General features: G+C 36.1%; 1 protein-coding gene across 3 annotated transcripts in view; it reads right to left on the bottom strand.

Annotated features, from left to right (window-relative positions):
- Positions 1-203: 203 nt before the first annotated feature.
- The window catches only part of ALS2CR11 (amyotrophic lateral sclerosis 2 (juvenile) chromosome region, candidate 11), a 179,699-nt gene continuing 166,620 nt past the window's right edge, over positions 204-13,282 (bottom strand). For 2 of the 3 annotated variants that reach the window (XM_011974493.1, XM_011974494.1), the window contains 2 exons: positions 8,726-8,800; positions 204-683 (listed from right to left, as the gene is read on the bottom strand). In XM_011974493.1, the coding sequence (XP_011829883.1) occupies positions 393-683; positions 8,726-8,800 (366 nt within the window). In that variant the 3' untranslated portion in view covers positions 204-392. Of the gene's footprint in view, positions 684-3,985; positions 7,577-8,725; positions 8,801-13,282 lie in introns of all 3 variants that reach the window. The other variant, XM_011974492.1, reaches the window with a different exon arrangement.

Raw genomic sequence — 13,282 nt, 5'->3', positions numbered from 1 at the left:
AATCACCTGAAAACTGGGTAGAAAGGGATAATTTACAGTGTAACAAAGGTTGGAGAAGTCAGAGAAAACCAAATTGGAGTGGTATTACATAGTAGAAAAAGTGAAAACTGAGAAATAAAACTTTGTTCATGAATATAAACTGAACACGTATTTCTGGGTCTGTTCCCTAAGCTTCATGAATGAAAACACATTTATATCAAATGTGTTTGTTTTTCATTTTAATCAAAACAAAATAGTTCTAACAAGATGAAAGTTGGTTGCTGACTTCTGTCACACAAAAGAAGAGATCTCCAAACCATTTTGTTAATGGAGAAATGATATTCTGACTGCTGGCCTCACATATCATTCTAAGTTAAACATGTTTTATAATAACACAAACGAACAAATATTTTTCAATATCCTCTTTTAATTTTTTTTGGCCGCATTTTTTGCATTTCATAATCTGATGTTTTATCATTTATATGAACTAAGCCTGATGAAACCATTCGACGACTTGTAAACTTTCCACTGTAGCTTTCTCGTTGCTTGTTAACCTCCGGAGCAGTGTATGGTCTTGCAGAGTGTCTGGCATGATTATGGATATCATCTGAGCTTTTTCCTAAAAGCCTTGATCTTGATTTTACTTTTTTAAGGTGTGTAAATGAGGTCATGTCATGTAAATCCTCAAATTTATCTGAACAATCCTAAGTAATAAAATAAAAGATCAGATTGGTAAATTAGGTTTCTTAAAAGTAGGTTTTAAATTTACAAGGACTTCTGATATGGATGGTCAAAAGAAAAAAGAAAAACATACAAGGACTAAAGTTTATAATAGCAACAGTTAAAGACAAAGAATGAAAACACTGGATGTTTCTTAGGCAGTCTCTAAATTCAGACCCTACACCCATGCCTCTCGTTAGATACTGTGCTAGATACTATGCTAGAAACCATGCTTTAAAAAGATCTTACTGTTACAAAGGATCCATTATTTCAAAAGATATTGAAGATAAGAAGCTAGAAACCTGAAAAACTTGAGAGCTGACCTCAGGGGACAGACTCCTAAGCAATGCTGGCCAGATTACTTTGTAATTTCTCTCCACCAAAATCTCTCTCCCCGACCCCAAATATAAATTACGAACTCTTATATTTTACTTTTTATGTCATCCAGAATTTGATCTTTCATCCTTTAATAACCATCTTTAATTTATATACATACAGAGAGAGGGAGAGTGTGTGTGCCACATCCGAGAATATGGTTGTAATGTTTACATTAAAAATAAAAAATTGCATGTGTACTCTGAGTAAACAAGTAAAACATTCAGTAAAATAACTGGAAGGATATATACCATAATAAATGATTCTTTTTCAAATTTTCTATTATATAGCTATATAAGGTATGAATCTAGTAGTTATCCTCAAATTAGGGTAAGCAATTTCCTCAGCAGTTTGAGCAGCTCATCTCATAATACTTTGCAAAGATAGCCACACCAAGGGAGTGGGCGGCTTGATTTGAACACAGGTGGGGATGGATTAATAGAACTGGGGGTCAGGGAACACTGGGCAGGACTAATAAGAATTAGGCAGTCAGAAAAAGATTTACAAAGAAGAATGTATAATGAGTCTAAAGATAAATTCTACCTATTTAACATTTTTGCCTGAGTTTGAAGAAGGCAAGAAAACATTCTTCCTCTTCCCTCTTATGTACACAAGACAATTAGGGAAGCCACACTGCGATGATTTATGCTATGTTAGTGAGTAACATAATTTTCCTTCACAGCTGATATAACCCATTACTGGAGTGGCAGTGGAAGGGCATGGAGACCCAGGCCACTGGTCACTTTTCTAGGTGCTCCTACGACTCAATTTCTCTCTCTTTTGTCTTGATTCCTTTGGGAGATTCCTGGATTTTAGAAAATCAGATGAGTAAGTTGTTCTGATCATCTGAAAAATGCCCGCTTACTACTCAATTATCTATCAGAGGAAAGTTTAACCAAGAGAAATAAAGATAACTGTATCTCCCTTGCCTCCTCTTAGGATAAGGGTTCTGAGATCCTATGTAATCTCATATCATTTAACATAACTGCAATTTCTTACTTTGCTTGAAAAGTTGTATTCAAGATTCCATTTGTCTTAAAAAAAATCAGAAAATCCTCTTTGAAAACTATGACCCCATCTTCTATCTTTTTTCCAAGTGTGTAGACACGTGTATATATACAAACACTCACCCTCTCAATACTAAATTTCCAAATTTAGATAGAAAAGAAAAATCCAAAATTGAAAGTATAAGCTGGTATTTTTACCCTGCCACTATATAGTTAATATTTAACTGTATAATATATAGTGTGTATAATATATAGCTATATAATATTTACCCTGCTACTATAAAGCAAATAGTTTGCTTTACTGTGGAAAATAAAATCAAAATACTTATGCAGAAATTAGATTTATTTTCTCAAAGGGAAAATTATGCACATCAAAGTATCAATTTAATATGAGTTTTACCTACTCATATTTACTTAGCAGTTTTTCCAATTATGGATCATGCCTGTTATGCATACTACAGGGAAGATCAGTGATTCAGAAAATTAAAAGTCCCTTCCATTCTAGATTTTAAATTTGCTTTAGAATGATTTGTATAAAGTCTAGTTGCAGATTTACTTTCCTAATTTTTTTTTTTTAATTTTATTTATTTATTTTTTTTGGAGACTGCTCTTGCTCTGTTGTCCAGGCTGGAGTGCAGTGGCGCCATCTTGGCTCACTGCAACCTCCGCCTCCTGGGTTCAAGCGATTCTCGTGCCTCAGTCTCTCAAGTAGCTGGGATTACAGAGATGCACCACAACACCCAGCTAATTTTTGTACTTTTAGTAGAGACGGAGTTTCACCACATTGGCCAGGCTGGTCTCAAACTCCTGGCCTCAAGTGATCCACCTGCCTCAGCCTCCCAAAGTGCTAGCCTTATAGGCGTGAGCCACCAAGCCTGGTCTCCTGATCGTTTTATGTTAATATTAAAAATATATTTGAATTCTCAAGTTTCTCAGCACATGATATAGCATGGTGGTGAAAAAAGAAAAGACTAGAGGTTAAATTCTTGCAATTCATAATCCAATGGATTGTAAATTTTACATATCCCTAATTTTTAGCCAGATAACTGGCACATAGGAGCCTCATATTTGTTTAACCGAAGCAAAGATAATTCAGCTATGTGAAGAAAAAAAAAAACCTCTAATAGTTGTAGTTAATCTCTATGAAAAGAAAATGTCAGCTGTGTTTCCACAGTATCGGGCCACAGCCAATAGTTGTACTAATTTTAGTCAGGGCTAAAATCCAGACAGTTTTCCACAATCAGGACTATGTACTCTGACTCTCAGCTGTGTCAGCTGGGAGAATCTGCCCAGAGGAAGAGGGCACCTTTTTCTAATTCACGTCCCAGATGATGGTGGGTTGGGAGGAAGGGTTGCCACTGTTTATTTCATAAAAAGGTAGTAGGTGTGTTAACAGTCTCCCTGATTTTGTGATTGCATTTTGAATCAGGTGAGGTGATATTTAAGTTTCAGAGGAATTTTTTGTTTTGTTTTGTTTTGAGACGGAGTCTCGCTCTGTCGCCCAGGCTGGAGTGCAGTGGCCGGATCTCAGCTCACTGCAAGCTCCGCCTCCCGGGTTCACATCATTCTCCTGCCTCAGCCTCCTGAGTAGCTGGGACTACAGGTGCCCGCCACCACGCCTGGCTAATTTTTTGTATTTTTAGTAGAAACGGGGTTTCACCGTGTTAGCCAGGATGGTCTCGATCTCCTGACCTCGGATTCACCCGCCTCGGCCTCCCAAAGTGCTGGGATTACAGGCGTGAGCCACTGCGCCCGGCCTTTCAGAGGAATTTTTAAATTGGAGGTCTGTATGTCTTGGGGGTAATTAAGGTTATACACACAGTTGGATGCAGATACACACACCCTAAATTATTGCCAGAACTTTGTCAAATACAGAAGTAGAAGACTTAGAAAAACATCATTACATGTATAGTAGTTCTTGCAGTCCAGTGAAGCAGTGTCCTTGGAACAGACTTCTTTAGGTGAATTCTTGTGGTGGGCAGTGTGGTTGGCAGTATCCTGACTATCTTGTTAAATGACTTTTTTGGTTTGGTGACACTGTCTCTTTCTTTTCGGACCTTGGGTTTTAGATCTTCTCTCTTAAATAATTCTGGGAAGAGGGATGGTTTCGAGTTTTTCTCATTTTCTACATCTTTATATTGGAATGACTGTATTTCAGGGAACTTGGCACATTTTTCAGTGCAAATTTCATCTGGTTTTATATAAAGAGTTTGTATTTCTTTTTTGTATTGTGCAAATGTTACTAAATGTTTTTTATTATTGTTATTATTTCCTTTCAGTCTCTGACAATAGTGGTCTTCTAATTTTGATTTTTCCTCAGTCTCTGTATTGAAATGAGTTAAAGTGCTAGTTTGCCAGGAAGGAAAAGTGAGTCTGTTTACATACTCATCTTCCCTTGGCATTCTGGCATTAGGAATTCTTGGATACGACGTTAATACTGCTTCAGGTTTTTCCTGAACAGTCCATTTATAGATGTTTACATGCTCCTTTCTATCAAGGGACTTCATTTTCTGTGTCCTTTCACACCAAGCTTTTGATTGAGTTATTTTTGATTTACCACCCCAACTATATGGGTCTTGAATCTGTGTTTTATAAACAGAATTTTCTGCTTGAGGAAGCTGCATAAATACATGTTCTTTCCTTAGTTTCTTAAGCAGTATATCTGTAAGTGTTTCTGATGAATTGTTTAATGGACTTGCCTGCGTATTTTTATTGGAAGAAGGTTGTACTTTGATTAAACTTGGTGTTTTAGCTTCTTCTTTAGTGTAATAACTTTTCTGTTCCCTAATTAAAGATGAATTTTCTTTTAAATTCTGTAAGGGAAAATATTTCTTTTCTTTCTCTCGAATCAGTTCTGTTTCTCTAAGTTTATCCTCAGAAACCGTTTGTAAAGTGGTTTGTTGAACAATTCTTGAATATTTATTTTGCTTTTCTGAATGCTTCTCCACAAAGTGATGGTCATCTCTAAAAGGTAAATGTGTCTTTATATATTTTAATGGTATAGAACTAGAATTAAGCAAATTTATATGCTGGTTGATCCCTTCTAATTGCCTTTTTGTCATTAGTCCTGATTTTGAAAGTTTTTCTAAAAAAAGACCCTGGAGGTGTTTGCTTAAATCAGCTTTTAGATGTAATAATTCATTTTCTGATAAAGCTATCAGATAGTTTTGTAGAGATTTACTTAAAGGATATTTCATGTTTATTTCAAACCTTCTACCAAAACTCCCCTTTGAAATATCTTGTTCTAGTTCATGAAAAGAAAGTGAGACACTTTTAGTCCTTAGAGAAGACATGTTTGGGTATATAGTCTCAGATTCTGTCTCATTAAATAAACTGCTTTCTGAAATGTTTTTTAGGAAATAGTTTTGGAGAATCTCATTTAAAAAAGACCTTAGCTTTATTTCTAAATGTTTATCTATGAAATGATGATTGAAATTTTTGACAAAAGACATGATTTCTTTCACAGTTTCAGAATATTTCCCCTGAAAACTGTTTGGCCCTTTCCGCTCTACCTTCTCATTCATCAGATACAGATTTCGGTAGATTTTTGGTAAGTCCTCCTTGGTGATATGTCCTGATTCTGAAAGTCTTTCCACAAGGTAATGCTGGATTTGTTTACTTAATTCAGATTTTAAATTTTTTACTTCTGACTCTGAGAGTTCTTCTAGAAACACACGCAACTTTGGACTCAAAATATGTTTTCTGTCTAATTTGTCTACTTTATCAAAATTCTCTTGGATTTCTTTAAGGTGTTCTGTGTCACTTGTAAAAGAAGGTTGAATTAGTCTTTCTAATTCTCTTTCTGGTTGTCGTCTTCTTTCAGATTGATTATATTTGAAAAAAACATTGAAGATGTTTTTTAAAAAGGATTTTAACATTATTTCATCTGATTCATTAAGTTTATCCATTAATGAGTTAGTTAAACTTTCTAAAGTAGAACTGAGGTCATTTTTGTCTTTACCAAGCCTCTGACCATTTCTTGGCAAATCCAGTTCTTTATTTGCTATTGAATAATAACTTGAATCTTGTGGGAACATATTTTGGTCTTCCTGTATAAATTCAACTCTACTAACAGAAGTAGTGTCTTTGGGAATGATGGGTATATTCTGCTCAGAAAGAGGTTCTGTTTCGCTTCTGATTTCTGAATAATACTCTTGGGAATCCTTCAGCTTTCCTTTAGGTGAAGTGATCCCCGTACCCAGCAAAGAACTCTTACGGCGTTCTTTATCTAATTCTATCACTTTGACTATCCCAGATTCTAAAAGAGTATCTACAGGAAATGCTTGTAATATCTGGCTTATAGCAGATCTGGGCTGTGGCAATTCTATTTTATCAGCATTATCTTCATGAAGTAGAATATGTGATGACAAACTTCTCTTCCAAGGTGTAGGTACTTGATTTTCCAAGTTCATTGGTGTTTCACTTGGCTCTTTCACTTCTACCTCCAATTCTGAGAATATTGGTGCAGTGAATATTTGCCTTATAATGTAGTCATGTACAGTGCCACTTGAACCTGATTTGGAGTTAGGTACTTCACTTATTAAATGTTTCTTTTTGATACTACTCTTTTTTTTAATTGGAAAATCTCTCTCATCAGCTTCGAAGTGTGTTTTAGAGACATATTCTTCTACCTCCGGAGATTGTCCTGGTCCACCTTCTGAAAAGGAATCTGCAGGAATATTTTTAATTATCTGACCCTGTTCTGAAAGTGAATATTCAGGAATATTTTTAATTACTTGACCACCTTCTGAAAGTGAATCTGCAGGAATATTTTCAGTTATTTGACTACCTTCTGAAAATAAATCCACAGGAATATTTTTAATTATTTGACTTAAAATAGTCTTTGAATTTAAAATGTCTTTTTCTGAAAGCCAGTTGTTTAAATCTTGTTTTTTTCCCAATATGTTGTCTTCCATACTACTTGATGATTTATCACGAATGCTTATAAGTAGAGAACTACTTTTCTCTCTTGCTTCACTGTTCATACTAACTTCTGGTTTAGAAAATAATTTGTCTGAAAGGTCTTGCAGATTTTTACTTAAAATTGACTTGAGTATCATTGATTGTTTTAAATATTCTATCTGGGGGGTAAAATTTAAAGACTTTGAGAGGTGACATGTATTTGCATGTACATTTCCAGCCCTTGATGATTCTCCTTTGAAACTTGGTAAAGATACATTTGGTAGATTTTCTTCTAAATTATTCTTTGTATCTAAACCCTTTATCGTATTGATAGTAGGGTCAGGGGCTAACTTATTCTCAGTTTCTGACGTCTTTGTTGTGAAGATATTAGGGTCATGGGCCCAGGTTTTATTAGCAGGTCCTGCAGTTTTTGATTGTGCTGGATAAGGAGGATCCTGGTCTTCGTGCTCTATAACCTCTGCACCTAAAATGTTTCTACATTTGTATATATCTTGATCTTTTCTTTTACTGACTGGCATTTTGTTTATATTCCTTAGAAAAGGATCAAAACCGTTCTTGTTGACTTTCTGAAACTGCAATGTTAAAAAAAAAAAAAGGTAAGACGTTTGGTAGCAATGATTTTGAATTTATTATACATTTTCTAGTTAATTTTCTTTGAGCAATCTGTCAATGTATCTATTTACTCTCCTACCCTCCACAAAGGGAGAAAATCAACTTTAATTATTTTAAAATATTTGAAATTGAAATAAAATATTTTAATGGAAAAATTTCAAATTCTTAATTCTGATGCTATTTTGTGTCCAAGTGCTTTTTGCTACTTGGAATATTTTTAAATACTTAAAAAGCCATCCATAAATAGTTTATTGTTAAGAACTTAATTTCTAGTGTTAGCTTCATTTCCTTAGACAGTAGCTAACATCAGGATCCAAGTCTCATCTACCTAAATATTTGCTACATTCATAGCAATGTAGGAAATATTTTTTTTTAAATTCAAGCAAGTAGTGAAAAGTACTAAAATGAAACTCACGAAAAGTATCAAATATTCTCTGAAAACTGACTTGGGGGCATATATCATCTGCCTTTAAGTCTGAGAGTTTCAACAATGATAATGAGCTCCACCCAGTCCTTAACATGTCACAGTTTAATCTTGCTTTTTGATGCATACTGTATAATGCCCCAGAAATGGGTAAGGGAGAACCATATAGAAAACTCAGGATTACAGTAAAATTTCAGTGTAATATTCATAAGCAGCTTTTTAGCTCTAGGATCAGGCTCTTCTATCATTGAAACAGCCTTCAGAATAAATATTCTTATTGAAACTCTTTTTTCATACTTCTGTGTTATCTAACTAAAAGAAAGCAAAATGTGAAAGAATCAGCCTACTATTTGTCTTATTTTATTTCAACTTAGTAGTTCAAAATTATTTTTAATGGATGCAACTTATTGTAACTGGTTTTCAAATTCTAGTGGATACCCAGATGACAAATTAAGAATCCCCTTAGTTTTTTTATTTTTTTTGTTTTCTTTTTTGAGAAATACAAATTCCCAGGTTCTGTTTCTGGGTTGAGATTCATTAGGTCAGAAATGGACCTGGGAATGTGTATTTTTTACAATAGCCAGGTGTTTCTAATGAGTAGCTTTTTAGAACTATTGAATTAAAGTATTGAAGAAACCTAGTAATTAAATATAATGATATTGGGATAGAATAATTCAGGACTCACCTGAAATTTTGGTTTGAATTCTATATATTCTGGTCTGAAAGATGGTGAATTATATTCTTTTGGTGAAAAAGCCACCTTATAAAAAAAGAAGTTCTAATTTTAGATTACTTGTAAGAGTATCAAGATCATTTTATTCTTGCAATAGTTATTAGAGGTATAAAATTTTTAAACCTAAATATTTTTATCATAACTATACTTGCCAATTATGAAAGAAATCTGTATATATATAATATTATATATGTGAAATATTGGCTTCGTTGGTATTATAATAGTCACCCTATTGAATTCGTAAACTCAAAATAATGCACAGCAACTTCAAGCAGAAACAAAAGTAAAAATAAAATAGAATTGTCAGAAGAAATGTAATCTGATTTGTATTGAATTTGTAAACTCAAAATAATGCACAGCAACTTCAAGTAGAAACAAAAGTAAAAATAAAATAGAATTGTCAGAAGAAATGTAACCTGATTTTTAAAAGGCTGTGAGATACCTTTAGACAATACATGGCAGCTCATAGTATATTGAGATAGCATTTTATTTATTTATTTATTATTATTTCGAGACAGTCTTGCTCTGTTGCCCAGGCCAGAGTGCAGTGGTGTGATCTTAGCTCACTGCAACCTCTGCCTCCTGGGTTTAAGCGATTCTTGTGCCTCAGCCACCTGAGTAGCTGGGATTACAGGCATGTGCCAGCACATCTGGCTAATTTTTATATTTTTTGTAGAGACAGGGTTTTGCCATGTTGGCCAGGCTGGTCTCGAACTCCTGACCTCAAGTGATCCATCTTCCTTGGCCTGCCAAAGTGCTGGGATTACAGGCATGAGCCACCGCGCCCAGCCATAGATAGCATTTTCAGTGATTATCAACCTGTCACTGTTAAATGAAGATGTAAAACTCCCCAAAGAAATACTTGAGTATTAAATCAAGATGTATGAGAACCATTACAGGATCACAAAACCATTGAATTTTTAGAAATGGAAGTGTTTTGGAGATAATCTAGTTCTAGTTCTTATTTTACACAGAATCTGAAGCTGAAGTTTCTTGTCCCAAATTACCCAGATGATTAGTAGCTTAAATCCTAGGTGTCCAAAGTTTTCATTGGGTACTCAGTTCCTCACACAATCCTGATAGCAGTGAGGGAGAATGAGTGGCTTTAGAAGCATCAGAATGTGCATCCACACTGCCAGCTCATACAGAGAGAAAACGTGACACATCTCTTTACAGAACACTTGGTACTTCAAATGACTCTCCTATACATTATCTCCTTTAGTCTGTAGAGGCTTCACTATGGACTAAATTAAGTAAAATAACAATTCAATGAGTAACATTTTTATTAGAGATACTTTTAGGTTGTTTTAAGGTTTAATTAACATTAAGCAGTTAATAAATGACCCTATTCTTAAAGCCTCAGTGGCTTCCCACTCATTGTCCTCACACACCAACTCTGTATTGTCTCTGCAAGTTTCTCAATATTTGCCAGTATGGTTCCTCTCCTCCAGCCAAATGTGTCTAACTCTGAATTCTTGACATACATCTTGTACTTCCATACCTATTCTTTTGTTCCTTTTGTTTTTCTTTGCTTAAATTTCTCCCAAATCTCTCTTAAACACAGTTGACATTATAACATTTGAAAGTTTATTGCTTTAAATGAATTTAATAGAAAAATCTAAAAAAGACACATGTATGATAAACAAGTGAAAGAACAAGTAGTAGAAAAATATAATTTCATTTTTGTAACAAACAAAGCAAACAAAAAATCCCCCCTACTACAAGCATGGACAAATGTGTGAATGGATTCAAAATGCTTACATTGTTTTCTCACGGGAGTAGCCCTGGAGGAGAGGAAGGAGGATGCTATTAACGTTTACTCTGTTTAACTGGGCATTATTGATTAGATGAACATATAATACTTTCATAAATAAAAAGCTTCAGTAAAGTAACATTGGGGGAATGTTCTAGGTATGCATGTTAGGAAGCTAGGAAGAGACAATTTAACAAATCAATACAGGAGCTTCAAGATGGCAGACTGAACATGTGAGTCTACTCTCCTATCTCCCAAGGTGCCAGTACATTAACAGAAAATATTATTTCACAAAGAAAGAACCATGGCAATACTGGAAATCAGTAAGGTGAGCTACCAGGATCTAGACCTTTGAGAAAATTCAGAAAATGTGAGAGTAGATATAATTGACTTAATGGAAAACCCCAATCAGAAAAACCATAACCTTAAACAATAGTTATTAGAGATGTAAAATCAGGGGGGCCTGAGAAGCAATACATTCCAAGTCAGTGTATTAATCAGGGTTCTCCAGAGGGACAGAACCAACAGGATATATGTATATATAAAAGGGAGATTATGAGGGAGAATAGCGCACATGATTACACAGCGAATTCCTGCGATAGGCTATCTGCAAGCTGGAGAAAGAGAGAAGCCAGTAGTGGCTCAGTCCAAGTTCGAAAGCCTCAAAACCAGGGAAGCCAACAGTGCAACCCTCAGTCTGTAGCTGAAGGCCTGAAAGCCCCCTGGAGACCGCTACTGCAAGTCCCAGGGTCCAAAGGCTGAAAAACCTGGAGTCTGATGTCCCAGGGCAGGAGGAGAGGAAGCAAAGCATCTAGCAAGGGAAGAGGGAGTGAGCCAGAAGACTCAGCAAGCAAGCTCATCCCTCTTCCTCTGTCTGCTTTGTTCTAGCTGAGCTGGCAGCAACTGGACAGTGCCCACCCACATTGAGGGTGGGTTTTCCTCTCCCAGTCCACCGCCTCAAATGTCAGTCTCCTCTGGCAACACCCTCACAGACACACCCAGAAACAATACTTTTCCAGCCCTCTAGTCATCTCTCAATCCAGTTAAGTTGACACCTAATATTAACCATCACGCTCAGCATACACAAAGAAAATCAGATCACGGGAACGTCCATAGTTATTAAAGAGCTGCATTTGGAACAGCTAGACCTCTTGGACCCTTCGTTATCACCCCTTTCTTTCTCTGTGCACACAGATCAAACACTGCTGGCAGCACTCTTTCCCCAGTCACTCTCCCAAACATCAAAAAACTGTTCTCTAAGGAGAATATGGCATATTCCTATGCAGAGATACAAGTTTTGGGCCTTGACAGGGAAGCAGAGTAAGGACTGCTGAGACTCACACTTCCAAATTAGAAAACTAAAAGGGGATTTGAAAAAAAGGGAGTTCCATCCAGGAAACACACTGGTTCTTTGGAAATGTAGAGAACTCAGTGATCCTACCTACCATCTTCCATCCCTACACACCCTCCAGGGAAGCCTGCCTAGCACATGGACAGAGCATACCTATACAATCAACATACCCCTCCATTTATAAACATAAAACGAAGTTTACCATGTATATGAGAAAAATTGATATATGTAAGTGAAGAATCAATAAGAACAAATGGAACTAACTCTAGCATAAATAGAAATATTTCTGAGGAATGTAGGAGGAGGGTGATCCTTGGAAAAGATTCTAAATAGCTCAGAGATATTCAAGAGAATATTGAGTTCCCTTTAGCTGTATGATGATTATCTCAAATTTAATGTATATAAAATACAATTTTAGATTAGGCACCACACTCCCAAAAAAGAAAACCCTTAGGCTTTCTGTTTTTCCTCTTCTCAGTTGATGATGCTTCTATCTCTGGAATTGTTAGGCCAGAAACCTAAGAGTTTGTATTCCTCTCCTTCTCCTTTCCATAACTAATCCCGCATTAAGTCCTGTGGCTGCTGCCTTCAAAGCAGATCAAGTATGACCAGGCGCGGTGGCTCACACCTGTAATCCCAGCACTTTGGGAGGCTGAGGCAGGCGGATCACCTGAGTCCCGGAGTTTGAGATCAGCCTGAGCAACATGGAAAAACTTTGTCTCTACAAAAACTACAAAAAATTAGCCAGGTGTGGTGGTGCAGCTTATGGTCCCAGTTAGGAGGCTGAGGTGGGGGATCACTTGAGCCCAGGAGTGGGAGGTTGCAGTGAGGTATGATCATACCACTACACGCCAGCCTGGGCAACAGAGTGAGACCCTGTCTAAAAAAAATTATATACATATAATTTATATATTAATATATATTGGATATATATACTATATATATAATTATGTGCATATATATCCAATCACCTTTTCCTATCAACCCCCCTACTACTATAGAACAAGCCACCATCATGTTTCCCCAAGCAGTAGTATCCTAAGTAGTCTCTTGCTCCCTGTGACAGAGAATGCTAGTTGCTTTCCTAAAATGTATTATCTCAAGAACTTACATTTTTTAAGGGGCAGAAATATCCCCTATCAAAAGCGCTACATCTTCTAGCCTCCTTTGCAGCCAGGAGTGGCCATGTGACAAAATTTTGGCCAACTAGACATAATTGGAAGTTGCTGAGAGAGTATCTTAAAACAGAGGCCGATGGTCAGGTGCAGTGGCTCACACCTGTAATCCCAGCACTTTGGGAGGCCAAGGCGGGTGGATCATGAGGTCAGGAGATCGAGACCATCCTGGCTAACACGGTGAAACCCTGTCTCTACTAAAAATACAAAAAATTAGCTGAGCATGGTGG

Source organism: Mandrillus leucophaeus, unplaced genomic scaffold (genome assembly GCF_000951045.1).
Source record: "Mandrillus leucophaeus isolate KB7577 unplaced genomic scaffold, Mleu.le_1.0 Scaffold146, whole genome shotgun sequence".
NCBI classification, from domain to species: Eukaryota; Metazoa; Chordata; class Mammalia; order Primates; family Cercopithecidae; genus Mandrillus; species Mandrillus leucophaeus.
Note: the sequence above shows the minus strand (reverse complement) of the source record. Positions and strands in the feature narration are given on the sequence as shown.